General features: G+C 33.1%; 1 protein-coding gene across 3 annotated transcripts in view; it reads left to right on the top strand.

Annotated features, from left to right (window-relative positions):
• The window catches only part of PHF20L1 (PHD finger protein 20 like 1), a 126,569-nt gene that overhangs the window by 58,555 nt on the left and 46,690 nt on the right, over window positions 1-21,324 (top strand). For all 3 annotated transcript variants that reach the window (XM_043985484.1, XM_043985472.1, XM_043985478.1), the window contains 5 exons: window positions 546-798; window positions 3,370-3,558; window positions 3,764-3,967; window positions 12,231-12,287; window positions 14,095-14,202. In XM_043985484.1, the coding sequence (XP_043841419.1) occupies window positions 546-798; window positions 3,370-3,558; window positions 3,764-3,967; window positions 12,231-12,287; window positions 14,095-14,202 (811 nt within the window). The remainder of the gene's footprint in view (window positions 1-545; window positions 799-3,369; window positions 3,559-3,763; window positions 3,968-12,230; window positions 12,288-14,094; window positions 14,203-21,324) is intronic.

Below are 21,324 nucleotides of genomic sequence, written 5' to 3'. Positions count from 1 at the left end.
TATTAATTTGGTCATCGTTTTCTGTGTTGAGATCTTTCCTTAAAGGGAACCTGTCAGATGCTTCAGATCCCAAAATTCAGCCAAGATTAAATGATTTTTGCAATGACATACCCTCTAATTAAAAATCAAAATTCACTACTCTTGTTATGAAACAGAAAAATAAACCCTATTTACATATATGCCCATGGGCATTGACAGTTGTGCTTATACAAGTGAATAGAAATATTTTAATAAATTTTAAAGAGAAATCTCATCAAACTGTAAGATAATGATATTTTAAAGCTTTTTGAGGGCGTTATAAATAATAGTAATTTGATGGGAAAAAATTTTAGATCCAAAATTGACAGTGTCCCTTTAAAGACGGCCTTTTCAACTTAAAAAAAGTGGGGTTGTTTTTGGTTTTTCATTTGTACTAGAGAGATGTTATGTGTTGCTTAACAATGTTTTTTTTTTGGATACTAAAGTTGCTTAACAATCAAAGTAGAAAACAAGAACAACAGTGAAGAAACCGAAATAAAAATATCAATTTTTTATTATTTATTCAGGAGATTTCACCTAAACCTCAAAGTCAGAAAAAAAATGAAGCTGACATTAGCAGTTCTGCCAACACTCAGAAACCTGCACTGTTATCCTCAACTTTGTCTTCAGGGAAGGCTCGCAGCAAGAAATGCAAACATGAATCTGGAGATTCTTCTGGGTGTATAAAACCCCCTAAATCGCCACTTTCCCCAGAGTTAATACAAGTCGAGGATTTGACGATTGTATCTCAGCTTCCTTCTTCAGTGATTAATAAAACTAGTGAGCACAGATTTTTTAAAAATTAGTTACTTATCCTATAAGCAACATAATTTTGATTGTAGTTTTTAATATTGCTTTTTATGAGGTTGCTCTTAAAATTCAGTCTTAATGGGAATGATAGAGAAGTTTAAATTTATTTTAGATGTAAAACTGCTTATGTTTCTGACTTATTTATGGTACAGAGACTATTATGGTGGTTGAGAAATCATGTCATTCAGTGACATAAATTTCATTCTAATTTGAATCTCCACAGCTAATAATGTAAACACTCTGAAATGCCTGATTTATTTGAATGAGAGACAGAGACAGACGTATCAGTGAAGTTTATGCTGAATCTTTTTTTTTTTTTTTTTGTATTTTACCCAGAAATTCTACCTTGGATGTATTAATGTACAACAGCCTCTCCCCCAAAAACACACACACACACACATACACACACATAGAAACACACGCGTGCACACACACACGCACACACACACCCCACCACCACCATCACCACACCCCCAGCCTCACACTTTTGTCTTCTCGTGCCCTCAAAAAAAAGCACCAAAAAATTATGCTATTTTTTCCATATCTATGAGCTTCCACTTACCTCACTGGTAGGAAAAGGAAGGAGCCTTCTGGATGGAACTGAAGAAAACAATTTAGTGGACTATTCCCAGTCTTTTAATGAGTTAAAACAGTATTTTTAAACAAGGGTTCCTTATACCAGTGGTGTCAAACACAAACACAAATGGATCCCTGCAAGCCGCGGAAAACCACAGATTAACATTATCTATGTTGTATTTTTATTTATTTTGTCGATCCTTTCTCAGTTGTATTTTAATATTGTTGAGGCTGCAGTATGGAGTTTTGCAGGCCACGTGGTTTGACACCTCTGCCTTACAGCATAGTTTTTAGTCTTTAGCACTTGTGCCCCTCATGGGTTTCATGGGTTTTCTTACAAATTATAAGATCCATGTGTGTGAATATAGAATATAGAATATATATATATATATATATTCTAGGTAAAAAGACTATAATACTACTTGAGTAACACTATGAAAAAGTTTTTTGACTTTTACTCACAGACCAGTCAGTAATCATAATTACTAAATGAAAATGACATGTCTTTTTGAAATACTCCGTGTCATACATATCTCATAACTATAAAATTTAGGCATTAAGAGGTCTACTGTGTTAAACAGATGTTTGTCTTTTCTCCAACTCACAGTTGCCAAATAGTTTTTAAAAGGGTGGGGTATTTAAAAATTTAATATTTGTGATGTTTAAAAAAAAAGACACATTTGGGTCAGTGACTTTTTTTTTTTTGGAGGGTGGATGGGTAGAAAGAGAGGGGGGGTGAGAGTGGGCCAAGAATTCAACTATATTCTACATATTCTTCATTTTGTGACATTTCTCATAAAAACAATATCATCAGTATCCACTACAATGTCACATAACATTGGTAAGTATTTTTCTTTTGAGGATTATTCACATCTTGGACTTGTAACTACATAATATAGCAACTTAATTTTATTTCTACATTTTGATTTATAAATTGATTACAATGATGCACTATGCCTTGTACAATGCCTTGAATATAGTAGGTACTTAATAAATGATGTTTGTTGAATTTGAATTTGTGATGGGGCATTGTTGGAGTGAGAGAGGAAGTGCCTTTTAAGCAGCAATAGCTCCAACATTTTAGACGTCTTTTTACGTCTCCCCTATAACCTATATTATTAATATCTTTTAAACAGACAAACCTGTTTATATGCCCAAAAAGCCAGCCTATTATAAACAGAAGAAATTTATGTTCATAAAACCTGTATTACACTTTAATAGGAAGTTGCAGAGATTATGAAATCACATTTACAAAATATGTAAATGTGAGATGGTGTATTTTTGTACATCTTGTACCTTGAATAGATGTTTAATCAATTATTCTTTGTTATTTTTAAAATCAGACCCAAAATGTTCACAAAAGTTCATGTAAAAAAGTAGAAGGGTAGTTCTCTAAAGCTAATTTGTGTTAGCTTTACTTTGGTAACTAAAGTAAAGCGCACAGTATTTTGATATATTTTATAATTACCCTTGACTTTTTTCCTAACCAGAACTTATAAATGTCCTTCCTTTTGTCATACTGCATATTTTAAAAAGAATTTCTTCTAATACAAAGGAACTATTTTTTCTCAAGTGAGGAATTGCAGACATTCACTCAGTTAACCCTTGATAGTGAGTTAACTCTCAAGTAACTATTAATGCCTTTTGTGTAGGAGTAAAGAAGATTCCCCCCTCCCCTAAGTCAGTATATTCATATTAATCAAAATAGATAACCCTAAATATTTTAAACTATTGATGATAGTGCATTTTAGAGTTGAGTGCTTTGCTCATTAATTTTTTGCCAATAAGGGACCAAATTTTACCCTTGAATAATTCCCATTTGGAAGGTTCTAGTTCTGTAGCTTTTGGAACATCAGATAGAATCTGATCATATTTTTAAACCATATCCCTTCTTTAGTCACTAAAATATTATAAGATGAGCCTGGCATATCTCTTCTTCATGAACATTGAAAGATCTTTTTCTAGGTCCATCACAACCCGTGAATCCCCCTAGACCTTCCAAACATAGTGAGCGGAGAAGAAGATCACAGCGTTTAGCCACTTTGCCGTTGCCTGATGATTGTGTAGAAAAGGTTTCTTCTCCCTCTCCAATCACTGATGGAAAAGTGTTCTCCATCAGTTCTCAAAATCAGCAAGAACCATCAGTATCTGAGGGTAATGTATTCTAATTTAATATAGAACACAGAAAACAAAGAAAAAATCTAAATCATAAAAATGAGTTGAAAACTAAGAAATTTCTGCTTTTTTCTACTGACATCTTTTGGACTTATAAACACTTGTATAACACTTTAATCCAATTGATATTCATTGGACCAGTTTTTCTCTATTAATATTTTATTACATTCTTTCTTTTATGTAGTACCTGATGTTGCTCATGTGTCACTTGAGAAGCTTGGACCCTCTCTCCCTCTTGACTTAAGCCGTAGTTCGGAGGTTACAGCACCCGTAACCACAGAATCCTCTTTTAATGAGTACCCCAGTACAGAAAAGGAAGATATACAGATGATTTCATATCATTCTTCCAAAGCAGTAACTGATGGAAGAGTAGCTTCAACAGTGTCAGGTAAAAAAGATTCAGTTTATAAATAGTTAGGTTTATAGTTATAGGGTACAGAATACTGCTTTTTATCAGTTTAGATTTGTTAATTTTAATATAGCAATAGGTTTGTATTTTGTGCAATAACATATAGTATCTCTCCCATTCCCTCTCTTCCCCCTGAATTTTCTGGGGTCCTTCTGGATTCTCATTTATCCTTCAAGCTTTTATTTCCATATGGCCAATTTCCAAATGCTATAACTTCTGATCATAGTAAGCTATATTGGAAGATGTAGCAACTAATTCTTTAAAAAATTAGTCTGTTGTGCAGCTTCCATTATTATGGTTCTTGCTGTCAGAAGAATGATGTAGATGTACTGTCTAATTTTTGACAATTTTGAGATAGGTAAACATTTTGTTTAAAAATTTTATCAGTGTTCCCTAATAAGAGTAAAATATTTCTTGAGTTTTCAGGGGGCAAATGCAAGTCATTTTGTTTTGTTTGTTTCTTTTTTCCCCAAACAGGCTCAGTTTATAAAACAATTCATATATAATTTTGTGTATCAAAAACACATAATTTTTTGAGGGGAGATAGGGTCCCTCTGTCTCTTTAAAAATGTTTTTTTTTTTTTTGGTAAGGCTTCTTTACTATCTGAACTTCACATTCCTGAGCATGAGCCTTACTTCTACTTACAGTCTACTTCTTCCTGTCTGTTTTGCATTCCTATTAAATAGAACTAATACTTGTTTGTAAGGGGATTAAAACACTAATAAAAAATGTAAATAGTTAATTGAGAATTTGCAATTCTACTAAAACAATAAGGGCCTAATTCAAGTTTAAGTGAAATATCAGTAATTCAAGTCATACAGCCCAGTGAGACTTCCCTTCTCTATTTTGTATCACAGAATGACTAGGTTTTTTTTTTTAATAAAAAAAATATTGAAGGCCAGTCTCTAATAATTTTTAGGTAATTGGGCTCAAATACAGTCATAAACCAGAAAAATATTAATTTTTTTGAATCAGGAAAACAATGCATACTTTAATGCTTAAGATTATTTTTTTTGTTAAATTTTTTTTTCAGTGAGGCAATTGGGGTTAAGTGACTTGCCCAGGGTAACACAGCTAGTAAGTGTTAAGTGTATGAGGCCGGATTTGAACTCAGGTACTCCTGACTCCAGGGCCGGTGCTCTATCCACTGCGCCACCTAGCTGCCCCAGATTATATTTTTTTAATCACAATTTTTTTAACATAGGCAGTCTTTCAAAAAGCATAGAAAAATTTATATTTTAAAACATTTTTTCCCACATTTTATTAAGGTCACAAAACCTTGAAAGATTCTTTTAACTTATAATTTGTTTTAAAATAATTTGGGAGTTAAACTTTTGATATCAAGCAAAGGTAATTTAGCTGTTTTTCTAGATCATCTTTTAATACTTAGTATATTTTTAAAGTATATGATGTTTATCAATTTTTTATATTTTAAAATTCTGCAGAATATTTCTAACTGTCTTTTTATATGTGATTGAAAATTTTATGGAACTATTATTACCTCCAAGTAACTACATTGGATAGGAATAAATTGATTAAGTCAGTTTCAAGTAACAATGCCAATAAATGATGTGTGGAAGTAGATAGCCAACCTCTTGAATTCAGTCAGTTCTAGAACAAATGAAAAAGTAATTTCTTGGTTTGTGGACAGGACTGTTTGAGGCAAATTTAATATAATAAAATCTCCAAAATTATTTACTTTATTATCTGTTTTAGAGAAAGTATACCCTTACATATTGACTGTATACCCTGAAAAGAAATATCCTATAAAACCATTTTCCTTATAATCAGCTTTAACTATAATAGGCATTAAAATGGACATCTTATTCAATTCCTTCCGAATCTCTTTTGTTAATGTGATATTATCAGTTATAATGTTTCATTGTTAACCCTAAATTTACCTAACCACTTAACTCTCCAAAGGTTTAAAGTTCATTTGTACATTTAATTACTAGCGCATCTTTTGTTACTTGGAATTAGATAATACTCTGCCTCCTCAATACCTCTCCCCCCCCAAAAAAACAAACAAACAAACAAACAAACAAAAAAAGTTAGCTTCTTAAATTAGGAAAATGTTAAAACTTTAAAGACTTCCTACTTGGAGGGAGTATGGTATGATATAAAGAATGCTGTCTCCAAGCCAGAGGGCCTATGTTCAGATTCCACCCAAATACTTTCTCCATCCAAATAATTTCTATCTGCGTGACCTTGAACAGGCCACTTAACATCTTTTACCTTTAGTTTTCTCATCTGTAAAAAGAGACGGTTGAACTAAATGGACTCTGGTTCTTCTAGGACAAAATTTATGATTTTGTTGGTATTTAATATTATAAATGCATCAAAATTATATTTTGTCTTTGGATATAAATGTTAACAATCACTCATAGGATATACTTTCCCTAAATAACTTTTTTTCTTTTTTGATTCAGACCTTTAAGTTCATGAAAACTTCTGATAAGGAAATTTACTCCGAGAGAATCGCATCTGTAATTTAGAGGCTTAGAAAGTTGCCTAGTGCTCTGAACTTAAGTGACTTGCTCATGATGTCAAAGCCAAGACTTGATCCTAGTTCTGCCTGAATCTAAGGCTGACCCTTTATCCATCATTTCACACCTTCTCAAAAAATTCTATATTGTAATAAAACCAACTATAAAGCCACAAATAGATAGCTAATGTATTACTTTTTCTCAGTAGCTTATTCATATTATGAATCTTAAGTTTGTAGCCTAAGAGTCACAGTTTTCCACCCTCCTTTTTTTAATATGAATTGTTTTGGGATTGCTTATTATTTGGGTATCAGCTTAGCTTCCATTTCAAAATTTCTAGTACAGTCTTACAAAAGCGTTGTACTATATGTCTTACCACTTCAATATGTTTGCCTTCTTTTATTTGCTCAGAGAATATTTTGTTTCTAGAAATGCCTAGAATGTGTTAATACTTGTTAAGATACAAATTCATTTTGATGGTCCCTTATAATTTTTTTTTTTTGGGTGAGGCAACTGGGGTTAAGTGACTTGCCCAGGGTCACACAGCCAGTAAGTGTGAAACGTCTGAGGCTGGGTTTGAACTCAGGTCCTCCTGAATCCAGGGCCAGTACTCTATCCACTGCTCCATCTAGCTGCCCCGGTCCCTTATAATTTAACAAATGGGGGATACTAGGGAATTTTAAGAAGAAAATGTCCCTGAGACATTGTAACTATTTACATTTAAATTTTGTGTTGTTTCTAAACTTGCTTATCATCAGGAATTTAATTGAACACTTCTGAGACTATCTTCCTAGAGATGGAGATATAATTATCTTTCAGGTATAATGAAAAGAAAAACACAAAGACTTTAAACTTCTTTCATTGTTTTCAAAGTATGTTCTTACAAATGCTGATAATAAGACTTCAATACTTAAAAACTGAAGCTAGTTTGAGCTTCATCCTGATATTGTTAAATAATGCCCAAGATCACATTTTCATATATATGAGAATTTTGGGATCTTATTCTTAATTGATTAAAAAAAAAGACTTTATAACTTTTTGAAATGAGATTCTTCTTCTAAAAGGTGGATATCTATTCTCTTACCTGAATCTTTTACTTTCTACCTTGTTATTCAGCATGGCCTTTATTGCTTGTCCATCACATGACCCCCCTCCCCAGTTTAGGATGTCATAGATCTTTTTATAATAATTGAGATCAAAAAGATCCTTTTATAGATACTTTTTTGGAAAAAAAATTTTTTAGTAGTATTGATGCATATGTACTGCTCCAGCCACTTTTCTCCTCTAATTTCCCTTTATGGCAAAATGGCTGGTTGAGCTTTGGGCCTCTATAACCTTTAGGAAAATTCAGTCACGAGTGTGAAAATGTAATTAATAGTTTTCTCTGAAATGGAGATTAACAAGGTTGTTGTCAGGATCAAAATGCGATAATGCCTGTAAGGCACTTTGTTAATATTATTACTATTTAAAGATCAGTTTTCATATGTCATATTCTGTAACCAGATTTCAGAGGTTTCTAATTCATAGTATGACTTCTTAGTGAATACAGTGTTGAAGTAGTAGGCAGGTCACCTAAATACTAGTCTTAACTTTCTTTTATTAATAGTATGACCTTATATATCAATTAACTTGTTCCCTTTACTACTTAACGAATGGATATAGTAATACATGCCTCTTTTTTTATTGGGTATTTAGAAAGTGGTTGTTAATTATCACTTATACTTTTATTTAAACCTGAAAGTTTCTTCTTGAGAAAAACTTGTGTAGCAATAGTAGTGAAATTAATATAACAACATTTTCAAATAATCCTGGTAGTGACAGTCATCTATTCTTAGTAATCACTATAAAGATAAAATTAATACATTATTTGGAAAATTTTTGTATCATAATAGAATTTTTCTTTTAAGGAATAATTCCCTTTCATGTCTTTATTCTTCCATTTCAAATAGAAATTGTTACTAAAATGTCAGAAACTGGTTACCTCTGTGCAGTTTCAGAATATTGTAGTTGATAAAGAAATGGAGACTTATTTTACTTTCATATTAGAAGTACTTTCATTGATTAGGAAATTTCTGGTGCCATATGATATTATTAGATTGAAAAATGTTTGGCTACTAATGAGCTGTTGTTTATTTTTAATGAATTGATGACCCCTCTAAACGTTTGGTGACCAAAATCATAAAGTCATGATTTTGATTAATTAATACCTTGGGGAATCTTCTTAGTGAACTCTCTGATAAGAGACCAGAAATTTGACCATAGCATGGAATGTTAATTTAGTTCTTCCAGAACCAAACCACATGGTGCAGCACTGAAGAATTTTTTGGGAGAAATTGTTCTTAGATCCTAGATAGACTACTATATATCTAATATTAAAGATTCCAGGACTTTAAGTCCAGCATTGCTCATTTAAAAAAAAAAAAAGTTTTCTTTTTGAAGTAGCTGAGGAAGCTGGGTGGCATAGTGAATGCTGAGTCTGAAATCAAGAACTGAGTTCAAATCCAGACTCAAACACATACTAGCTTTGTGACCATGAGCAAGTGACTCAACATCTGTTGGCCTGATTTTACACAATTGTAAAATGGGATTAATAATAGTACCTGCCTTCCAAAGTTGTTTTAAGGCTCAAATGAGATAATAATTGTAAAGTGCTTGGCACAGAGTTTTAAAATTTGTTTCCTTCCTTCTTCTGCTTCTTAAAGTTATGTTTCTTTTTACTAAAACAAACCCATAAAATTTCATTTTAATAGTACTGATGTATAACAAAGGAAAAAAAATGTAGGCTCCATCCTTTTATCTCATAAGAACCTCTAATTGATTTAGACTTAAGTTACCTAGTCCTCTGCTATTCAAAGCCATTCATTAAGACAAAACACTTTCAGATGTTTTTCATGATGTTATCCTAGACCACATAAAGAAACTTAATCCACTACTGTCTTATCTAAAAGTGTAGCATTAACTCAAAACCTGCTATTGTGCCAACTTTAATACTAGATTTATAATAGCACTATTCCTGTCATATAATATGTGATTGATAAATATTTGTTAGTAATGATGACTAGGAAACTAAGAAGCAACACATTATATTCTGCTTGTGAGTATATAGTTATGTTAAAAAACAGGAAATCTTATAGTCTTCAAAAGAGAGAATTGGTAAAGTCATATTTTCATTTTTACCTTTTCTATAATCATTCTCCAGAGACTGAAAAATAGGTTCTGAATATTCAGAGTATAATCATTGGAGGCCAAAGACTAGGCCAACTGAGTGCAAAGTGTTAAAGTCATCTAGATATCCACACCTACTGAAATTTTTGACTACAGCTACTGGTTTTTGTTTGTTTGTTTGTTTTTGCTGGGCAATGAAGGTTAAGTGACTTGCTCAGGGTCACACAGCTAGTAAGTGTTAAGTGTCTGCGGCTGCATTTGAACTCAGGCCCTCTTGAATCCAGGGCCGGTGCTTTAACCACTGTGCCACCTAGCAGCCCCCTTCTACAGCTACTTTTGTAGATAACATAAGCTACCTATGTCAATGGAATGAGTACTCACATGGAAGAAATCCCAGATCCTTGAGGGACAGAAGTAAACCTTAGAGAAAGAAAGAGGCAGTAGCTATAGCATTTTGTTTTTATTACATTTTAATCTTAGTAGAGAATAGATAACTATATTTATCATTGCCTTGATTTCTCACAAGTATATCCTTCCCAAGCAATAGAATAGATTACTTAAAATCATTTTTCCTTAAATTATTAACCGCTTCTGGACTATTAATTTAGCGCTATTATATTTTTGTCTTACGTGTGGATTTCTATTTAATTTAGATTAGCTAATGAGGTTTGAAGTAAGGTGAAAGAAATATCACCTTTTATGCCAGCCAAGTATATAAATATGAATGTACCCATTGCTTTTAAAATATAAATTTAAGTGATAAATATTTACATTATAGAGCACTTATCTAATACACAAAAGGTTCTGGTTTCATATCCCAGCAGGATTTTTAAGGAGTTGTGTGAAATAAACATTAATAAATGAGAAATCTTGGGAGGCAAAAGTGAGCTGGCTTCAAGTTGTGCATCTCATGCTTATTGTTTGTATGATTCTGGGAAAATTAATCTTTCTGCACTCCAGTTTCTTCATTTTTAAAATGAGAGTGATTAGAAGTTCTTTAAATTCTCTTTCAGGGCTCTAAATCCTATGTTCATACATACATATATACATACATACATACATAATTTTTCTTTGCAGCTCTGGATGTATATTAATAAAGTTACATCTCTCTCAACATATAGTGATTTTTAAAAATGCATTTTACTTTTACCAAAAAAACATTTAGTATAAGTTAGGACACTTAGTTAAATGTGTTTTAGGTTATTGAGGGGCCATTTAGGAAGGAGAGCATCAGTCTTTGAATTTCAGTAGTAAAGGGAATTCCCTCTGCCAGTGCAAATCAACACCTGCTCAAACTCTAGAAACAGTTGCCTGGGAGGGACTGAGGAGCTACATGATGATTTGGATTTGAACCCGGGTCTCCCTAGTTCCATGTTATGTTCTTTATCCACCCTGCCACATCTTACTTTAGTTATTGAGATTCAATATTTGCCCTTAAATGTGACCAAAATATATTTGGAATTAATAAAAGCCCCAGTGTTGAAGAATAATAGTAATTTTAGTACCTGAGAGTGAATAAATGTTTAGGTTTTTTATTTGCATTAAAAAAACTTTTTTTTTTTAATTTTTGCGGGGCAATGAGGGTTAAGTGACGCCCAGGGTCACACAGCTAGTAAGTGTCAAGTGTCTATGACCAGATTTGAACTCAGGTCCCCCTAAATTCAGGGCCAGTGCTTTATCCACAGTGCCACCTAGCTGCCCCTATTTGCATTTTTTTTTTAAATAGTGTAAATAGGTATCAAGGCCCATGGTGACATTTGTAATGGGGTTTGAAAATTCAGGTTTGTTTTAGGTGTTTATAGACTAAATTTTAATTTAATTTTGAAATGTTTTTTAAAAAATATGCATTTATTCTTTAGTATGTTACATGTGATACTTAGTCTGGATGGTCTGAACATCCATACTGACTTAATTTTTATTATGAAAAGGCAGTATGCATTTAAGCAGATATATGCAGCTATGTGGGGAAAAAATAAACAAAAATAAATATCTTACATTTCCCTAACCAAATTCTGAAGGACAGTGAATGTCTGTCTCTCTTTTCTCATCCTGTCTCTTTTTCTCCCCTCACTTCCTGTCTCTCTCTCTCTCTCTGTCTCCCCTCCCTCATCTGTTTCCCCTTCTTCATTTTTCTTTCTTCCTTTCTCTTTCTCCCATGTCTCCTTACCCTCCTCTCCTCTTTCTTTTCTTCTTCCATTCTTTCTCTTCCTCCCTCCATCCTTCTTTTTCTCCCTTTGTCTTTTTCTTTCTACCTTTTTCTCCTTTACACTACTCAGTTTTCACCCTGATATCCAGAAGATTTAGGAAAAACATAAAACATCGGGAGTTTTCAATTTAAAGGAATTCTGTGATAAATCATTTTGGTACAGTTTAATAATTATATAATTTTTTTCTAAAGCATACCCATATTTATTTTTGAGTAAACTAAAAAAAAATTTGTTGTTAGTGCTTATTTCAGTAAAATAAGGTAGCACTTTAAAAAAGGCTTTATGTTGATAGTACTGTGAAATACTGGAAAGAAAGAACTCTACATCATTCTGTCCCACTAAACTTTATATGTTGTTTTTCCCCCCCTACCCCAAACCCACAGGAGTATTGAAAACAGAAAAAAAAGTGAAATTGGAAGAGAAAAGTTCAACGACATTTGGTATGAACAGAAAATAATATTTAAGCAAAAGCCTAAAGCTTGAGAGAAAGGGAGAGCATAGCCTGCCCCTTACTTTTTACCTGTTATGCTCTTTTAGGTGTAAGTTTTCATCTGTTTTAGTATTTTTTTAAAGAGAAAAAAAAGTTTAAACAATGGGAATGGGGGACTTTATCTATCTAGATATGGGCTTCTGTCACTGAAAATAAGTGGGCATCCTAGAACACTTTAGAAAAGGTGGTGTCTCAGCTAATCATGCAGTATCCCAGCATTCATCTGCTCCTTGTCCTACTTTCTACACTTAACCACCTATGCACTGCTCTGTAACAAGGACATAGAAAATTAAATCAAGAACATTTGGGGCTATAAAATGGCATTTTGAGAATCACCAGAGATAGTGAAGATGATCGGATTGGAAGTTGAGAAATATCAGATGCACGTTAGGTTTTATTTCTAATGGTGTGCAGAGATGAAAGATGCTGAGATTAGAGGGAAAAACAAGGAGCTCAATGATTTAGAGGAAAAGGATAACTTCCACTCCAAATATAATTTTGGGTTTTAAATAAATATTATACACATGCTTAAAACAAATCCAAAGCTTTTTTTCTGCAGACAATGACAAAACACAAACATGTGATGTTTAAATATGACTATCAACTATGGGATTTCAGGTGCCTGGAAGAGTAGAGAGAGTGAAATCCACAGATATTTCCAAAACTCCATTTAAATTATTTTCCTCAGCCTTCTTTTACACTAAACTTTTCAGACAAGAGTTGGCTGCTTTGAGATCTAGCAGCTTTTTCTACCCTTTTTTCCCCCCGTAATAGATATGCTACATTAAGTCAAAAGCAGGGAATCAAACATAAGAAGGGACCTAGATAAAACTCTAATTAGGTAACTTCTGAATAATTGAAAGTTGGTGGCTGTGTAAACTTAATTAAAAGCTAAAAACCAATGAACATTCAATTACAACTTGAAAAAATAACTTGTTTATAAAAACTGAACAAAATTTTATTAGAGCATTGTCTTTCTCTTTCAGTGTCCTTATGAAATTACATTTCACATGTATATTATTAGGAGACTCTTCTTAATTTTCCAAGAACACCCTTCCACAGGGATGTAATTTTTCCCCCTGTTCTATTTGTGCACATACTAGAAAGTATTTAAAGGTCATCTAGAAAGTGATTTAGTTTAGTTTTTCTGTTTTTTAAAAAGAGAAATCCTAAGTTTTTGTGTTGACACATTATATTGTGTTTTCAAGGAATATCTTTAAGGTTTTTCTTATTAAAAATTGCATTTAGAAATACTGAGCCCACTCAATATGTTCTCTCAAATTGTGAGAATTTGAAACATCAAGTAATCATTATCCTCTTTAAAAAGATTTACATTAATGTCTATGTTAAATCAAGGTTTCAGGAGTTGGTAATTCTCAGTAATGCTAATGAAGATCCTCTCATATTTCTTTTTTTTTTTTTTTTTTTTTTTTTTTTTTGTGGGCAATGGGGGTTAAGTGACTTGCCCAGGGTCACATGGCTAGTAAATCAAGTGTCTAAGGCCGGATTTGAACTCAGGTACTCCTGAATCCAAGGCTGGTGCTTTATCCACTGAGCCACCTAGCCGCCCCCTCTCTTATATTTCAATAAGGTAATTAGGAAATCTAGACTTATGGCACCAACAGATTAATTTAATTCTTCTCTGGGCAGGTGACTGGAATAGCTGATTATAACTTAAATGTTATATTTCGATTAACCAAAAAGGAAAAATTCTAGGACTGATAATAACTATTATAATGTTCTCTTGTGTCATTCAGGTAAGAAGAAAGAAAAGGATAAAGAGAGAAAGGAGAAAAGAGATAAAGATCATTTCAGGCCAAAACAAAAGAAGAAGAAGAAGAAGAAAAAGAAATCCAAACAGCATGGTAAGCTATATAAAATGGCCATTTTAAAAAAATAAATCTGGTAATTTCCTCACATATCACATCTTAGAATTCCCATGTTGTTGAAAAGGCACACATCTGAGGAATATATTTTCATTTATTTAACTCATTACAAAATTAGTCATCTCATTTACAGCCTTATTAATGTTAATTTGGAAATTTCTCTTGAGTCCTTGCTCTCTCAGAGGGCTCCCAAACATCCAAAGAAGATTTCCTTCAAGGAGACTTACCTGGAGAGGAACCCCCTGAGGTTGCTGCATTCCTTCTATGTTGCTTCTTTTCTCTAATTCTTTCATTAACTTCTGGAGGCTCTATATCAGTGACACACTGGAGTCACTGTTAGAATCATTAGAATCAAAATTTACATGAGTACCTTACACTTTTTAGACTACAACATAATAGTGTAATACAGAAGCAAAAGATCTTTGAAGTTCTTCAGGTTGTTCAAGTTTCATAAGGAAAAAAGCAGTTAGGGCTTAAGTGCCGTTGTCTGAGTATTATTCCTGCTGTACTTAAACTGACGTAGGGTTATAGGGGCATCAGCAGAACGAAATCCCTTTGGATATAATAAAAAAGTTGGCAAATGACTTAGTTTTCAGTATCCCAAAGAGAATGTGAAGTATATACTAGCATTTAAAAATATGCATTCTGTGGAAACCTGGTGGGATGTACAGTGTGAGTAGTGATTCCAGTAGAAGCTTTTATTGCTAATATTTTCCTTTCTAAAATACTAAATATGAAATAATGCAGGTATTGTATTACATGTCAGTTTTCTCAATGTAAACATAGGCTTGATGTTTTTCTGTATTCAGAATGTCCAGGGATAGTCTCACCAGATAGCCTTCAGCACCTTTTATTGGTTTTGTCAATATATTTTGAACCCCAAAGTGTTCTGAAGCCACTTTTAGTGGAAACATGCTTTCTTAAATTGTAACACTGTAAAGGGGAGAACAATGATAGAGATTGGTCAAGAACAAAGTACTAAAGTCCGTTTGGAAACAAAATGAGAATGGTAATTGATGTTTTTTGGAATCTTTAGCATGCTCCAGGGTTGCTCAGATGCTCTGGGAAGACTTCCTTGATCTCTCAGTATCTGAGAAGTGATCTCTTCTCTCTCAGAACCCTTTTAGCCCTTTGTCTTTTCCACTCAGGCTCTTGTTTTATTTTTATGGTGATTTGGGTACGTCTCATTTCCCTTAGCAGATTGTAATTTCTTTGAGGATAGGGATTGTTTCATTTACAAAGTATTTTGATCATAGTAATTGCCTGTACTTGTTTAGTTTATTACTGAGGGAAGGGTGTTCCTAAGAGATATTGGTGGTGGCAATGAAGAAAGGAGATCAGTACTGATATTATTGACCTACTTATATATAGGGACTTACATGAAAGACTTGGGAACAATTCTCGGTCATACTCTTTTGTTAAGTGTCAACAGATAACACTATTTTAAAAATTTCACTCTATACATTTTAAAAGAAGAACTATAAATGAAAATTCTAAGTTCTTTAACAAGGTACTAATCAATATGGAAGATATTGAGAAGCATTGCTTTTTTATTAATACTCTATAAAGTGTTAAAATTGTAATCACTGGTTATGACTAAGGATCTTTGTAATTAATTGCTAAACTTGAGATAGTTCTGATCCATTGACATTCTTTTTTTTTTTTCTGTTACTCACCTGAGAAGTGACAGTGACCCCCAATGACAAATGTATGTATAGGTGATCTTGAGATGAAAACATAGGCTTTCAAAAACATACTGAATTTCAAAATAAATATTTTAAAAATGCTATTAATATATGGAGGTCTTAATAATCCAAAGGTTTCAGTAAACATTTACAAAGCATCCATTCTTTTAGACCTGTGCTAGATACTGAGATATCAGAATGGAAAGATATAATCTATTCCCTCATGGAAAAGCCAGTCAAATAAAGATGATAAGGAGGAGATCCAAGTAATTTAATAGATAATAGAATATAACTAGTGCATTGGAGAGGCATTGAATGCTATGAGACATTCAGGGAAAAAGACATTATTTTCAACTTGGGGGAAATGAACTTCTATGATCACTTCATGGCATCATGAAGTACTATGGTAGTATTAATAATAGTACTGATATGGTAAGTGCTTAATAAATATTTTTGACTAAAGTCAACTTAAAGAGCATAGAGATTTCAGCAGGCAGACATGAATGGGAAAGGGAGGAAGTATGAATTTCAGGTATGAAGACTGGTATGAGTGAGAACATTGGAGCAGGAAAAGGAGCTTGATTTTAGGGAATGACGAATAATTCATTTTTGATCTATAAGGAGAGTAGAACATGGATAGAAAAATAGAGTGGATGCATTTGTGAGTGATTTATATGCTAGACCAAGAGGTTTGAACTTTACTTAATAGGCAGTAAGTTACAATTGACTTTTTTTTTTTTTAGGTGGGAAGGTAAGGTTATCAGATCTGTAAATTAGGAAGATTGCTTTGGGAATGGTGGATAAAATGGATTGGAAACTGAAGGGAAACAAGTTTCAAGACCATTGTAATAGTCATAGTGAATGGTAGTGAGAGCCTGAATGAAACTGGAAGTAGAAGTTAGATACAAAAAAATATTTATGAAGTAGAATTCAGAGAACCTTGCACCCAATTGAATGTGGGGTGAAGTAAAAAAAAAATGTAGTCTGAGGTTTCAAGCTTAGATGAATGAGAGAATAATGTTGTTATTAATAAAAATCAAGAAATCAGAGTTTGAGAGAAGATGAGTTTGGTTTTGGATATGTTAAATTTGAGGTGCTAAAAGAAATCTACAGAATTAAAAATACTGGTGTGTAGCTTAAGAGATAAAGATTTGGAGATTATTAACAAAAAGCCAATAATTGAAACCATAGGTTTGGATCAGATTGCCAAAAGGAAAAGTTTAGAGAGTCATGAGAGAATAGGGTAGGCTCTTTGGAGATATTCACACTTTAGGGTCTGGGAGGAAGATTAAAATATATAAAGAAAGTTTTAAAATTTGGCTTTTTTACTCTTAATGTTGCTGTAATATCATCCCCTCTTTTCTTCACAGAATTTCTTCTAACTCTGCATTAGTCTCTGGTCCCTTTTTTGGTAAAAGAATAAATACACATAAAAGTGGGATCTTACTTTCGAATGTGCAGATTGAAAAATAAGTCATTTTTCTACTATGTAAGCTTTTTCTTGAGAGGAATTTGGCATTCTCTGTTTTTCCTTTGCTTTATTAACTCTTATTTAATATCTTCAATGAAGCAATAATTTGTTTGATCTAAATATTACCACCATACAACAGTGGAAAACTTCTTTGATTCCTAAGATATATAGCAGGCTCTAAAAGACAAATATTTACTTTTTACTTCAATATTTCAAAAGATTTGTGACTTAATTGCTTTGCATATGTGCTTCATTAATCCAGATTATATTCAGCTTGTGTCTTAATGAGTTGCTGTGGCTAAAAAAAATTAACACCACTTAACCAAATTCCTGAGAAAGAGCCTTTGTGCAGTTAGCTAGTTGTTGAGCCATTCAGTCATCTTCAGTTCTTTGTGACTCTGAACCATAGCATGCCAATATTATCCATGGAGTTTTCTTTGCAGAGATACTGAAGTAGTTCACCATTTCCTTCTACAGTGAATTAAGGCAAACAGAGGTTAAATGACTTGCCCAGGGTCCCACACTTAGTAAGTGTTTGAAGTCACGTTTGAACTTGGGTCTTTCTGACTTTAGGCCCAGTTCTGTATCCACTGAGCCGTCTGTAGCAGTTAGCTAGATAGGTCCTCAAAATATAGGTCTTCCCTACACTTTTTAGCCTAATAGGACCTTTTAGAGCTTGTGTTCCATTGCTGTCAATTTAGAGAGTTCTTATAGAGAGGCTCTCCCAAAATAAAATAAGGATTTGGAGTAGAAATTTAGTGAAAATATCTAATATATACAGATATTTATAGTCACTTTTTTTATCTTGTGAGACCTTAATATTTAATATTTTAATATTTATGATGGGGTTTTCTTTCTTTATTTTTTGGTGAGGCAATTGGGGTTAAGTGACTTGCCCAGGGTCACACAGCTAGTGTCAAGTGTCTGAGGCTGGACTTGAACTCAGACCCTCCTGACTCTAGGGCCAGTGCTCTATCCACTGCACCACCTAGCTGCCCCCTTGTGATGTTTTTTCAAAAGTCATGTGAGACTGAAGAATTGGTCTAAGGGTTTTCAGTTTTTTTCCCTCGAGAAAAAATAGGATATAAAATGATTGGATATTGATATAAATTGACTTATCTTCATCTTGGTTTCATTTGGCTATGATTTGCCTCAACATATAATTTCAGTGTACTTTTTTAATTCAGTGAAGTAAATTTGTTCCTTGTAAGAAAATAATTTCTTATTTTTTTGTTCCATACCTCATATTCAACCTTATCTCTTTTATCCTTAAAGTCACATATTGATGAGTAGAGACATATCTTCTAGAATGCTGCTTTCCCATTTTCTCAATTCCTTATATTAAATTGACTCCTTTTATATTGCTTTGTTGGGGATCATATTATAATAGATAGAATGATGGCATCAGAAAGACTTGGCTTCACATAGCTCCACTATTATTTGTATAATAACAGTTAGTGTTATTATATTATCATTATATATTACTATATATAGCATGTATTTATTACTACACATATAACTATAGTAATATATGGTATATATGGTATATGGCATATACTTATATATTATCTATATAGTATATGTGTATATGTGTGTATATTTATATATATACACACACACATGTATATATAGTCATTCAAAGCTTGCAAAGTGCTTTACATGTTATCTCATTTGATCCTCACTACAACTTTGTGAAGTAGTATCCACATTCTGAAGATGAGGAAACTGTGTCAAAGAGAAGTTTAGTAACTTCCCCAAGGGCACCCAGCTAGTAATTGTCTGAAGCATAATTTGATCTCTGGTTTTCCTGACACCAAGTTCTAGACTATCTACTTTGTCTACCTATCTGTCTTCAAAATAGCTATCATGTATATAGCACTTTAAGGTTTCCAAAGTACTTTACATGTTATTTCATTTGATCCTTTTGACAACCCTGTGAGGCAGGTGTTATTATTTTCTCCACTTTACAGATAAGGAAACTGAGGCAGAGAGGTCAAGTAACTCAAACAGGGTCATAGAGCTAGTAAATATCTGAGGTAGGATTAGAACTCAGATCTTCATAACTCCAAGTTCCACACTCTATCCATTGAGTCTCAGGCAGTTTTCATTGTGGTATTCATTGGTTGAAAGAGGTCCCACACCCCTGAGATCATAGATATTTGACAAATCATAAATCCTTGCTGTATTGGTCTTTCCTTTAGTTGTTTCATATATTAATATTCTCTCTTCTTAATTATGTACTTCACTAGATCTTTGATCTTACTGATGAAAGTACTTCCTCCTGAAGTGCAGATTGAAACCCACTGATACCTTTGATTCAGCAATACCACTACTAGGACTTGCCCAAAGAGATCAAAGAAAGAGAGTCCATATGTACAAAACTATTTATGGTAGCTCTTTTTGTGGTGACAGAATTGGCAGCTCAGGGGTGCCCATTAGTTGGGAAATGGCTGATCAAGTTATTATATATGAATATGATGGAAGACTACTGTGCTGTAAGAAATGATGATGATAGTTTAACAAAAACATGTGAAGACTTGTATGAACTGATGCAAAGTGAAATGAGCAGAAGCAGGAGAACAATTTATACAATAATAACAATAGTATAAGGACAAACAACTGTGAAAGACTTAGGGACTCTGATCAATACAGTGACCTGCCACAATTCCAGAGGACATGTGATGAAACATGTCAAATAGAGAGGTGATAGACTCAGAGTGTAGACTGAGGCCTTTTTTTAATTGGGGGGGGAGGGCGGGGTATGGCCAGTGTGAGAATTTGCTTTGCTTGACTACAACATATTTGTAATGGATTTGTTTTTCCTCCTTTCTCAATTGGGGTGAGGGTGGGGTTGAAGTGGGAGGGTGAAAAATTGGATCTTGACTGATTAAGACAAATAAAATATTTTTTAAAAAAGAAATGAAGAGGAAGGGAGAGGTAGAAAATATGGACCTGAAAATAAGATAAATTAATTTTTTAGAAATGAAATAAATATTGAAAAGAAATTTTAGATTATAGGAAAAAAGAAAGAAACCCATTTATACCTTCTCATCTTATATAACTCTTGTATATGTTTTCCCATAATTCTTTCATGGGGGAATCTACTTAACACGCTGGATGTGATGCCCTGGATTTCTTGATATAATAAATACCAGAGGAGTGCACAAGCTAGCCATATTTTTATCTTTAATTTTTGTTGGATAACCAGCTTTTTCTTCTGGCCCTGATTCTCTTTGATAACATTTTATGCTATATGTTGTATGTATACAATTATTTCTTAATAATATGCTCCAACATATTTGTACCTATCATATATCCCTTCATTTACCTTTAGGGTGATCCATACCCATATTCAGAGATTGTGGTACATGATTCATCTGTATATAACAACACAAAAAGAGTATTCAAATAGATGAAAATAGCATAAATAAATATGAATGTTCCATTCACTAATACAGATCACTGCCTATTCATATATGTCTATGCATCTTCTTCCTCTGTCCCCCCACCCCCTCAGAAAAAGGCTGCTACTCTTGCTACTCTTGTCCATGCATTTCTACAGCTTCCACAGAGCGAGGTCCAATGTGCCTGAGGCTTTCTTGCTTTCTCTTGATTTTGCAAAGATACCAGTAGAACACATGGATGATCCATTGCTGGCTCTTGTGACCCAGCTCTTGAAAAAATATTGGTGTTAAAAAAAGTTGGGGGCAATTAAAAGCCCTTCACTACTCAAATTTAGTATATTCTGCTCTTTTCCTCTTAATAAATTTTGGGTCCAATTAATTATTATTCTGCAGTTTCTCTCTGAGATGTAAGTACTCGTATATGCTATACTATATACACACACGCACACATACATATGAGATATACGAACAACTTATCGGACTATCCATCCATACCAAACAGCATTTTCTGAACAATACAGGACTAGAAAAATAAAAGTGA

Source organism: Dromiciops gliroides, chromosome 1 (genome assembly GCF_019393635.1).
Source record: "Dromiciops gliroides isolate mDroGli1 chromosome 1, mDroGli1.pri, whole genome shotgun sequence".
NCBI lineage: Eukaryota > Metazoa > Chordata > Mammalia > Microbiotheria > Microbiotheriidae > Dromiciops > Dromiciops gliroides.
Note: the sequence above shows the minus strand (reverse complement) of the source record. Positions and strands in the feature narration are given on the sequence as shown.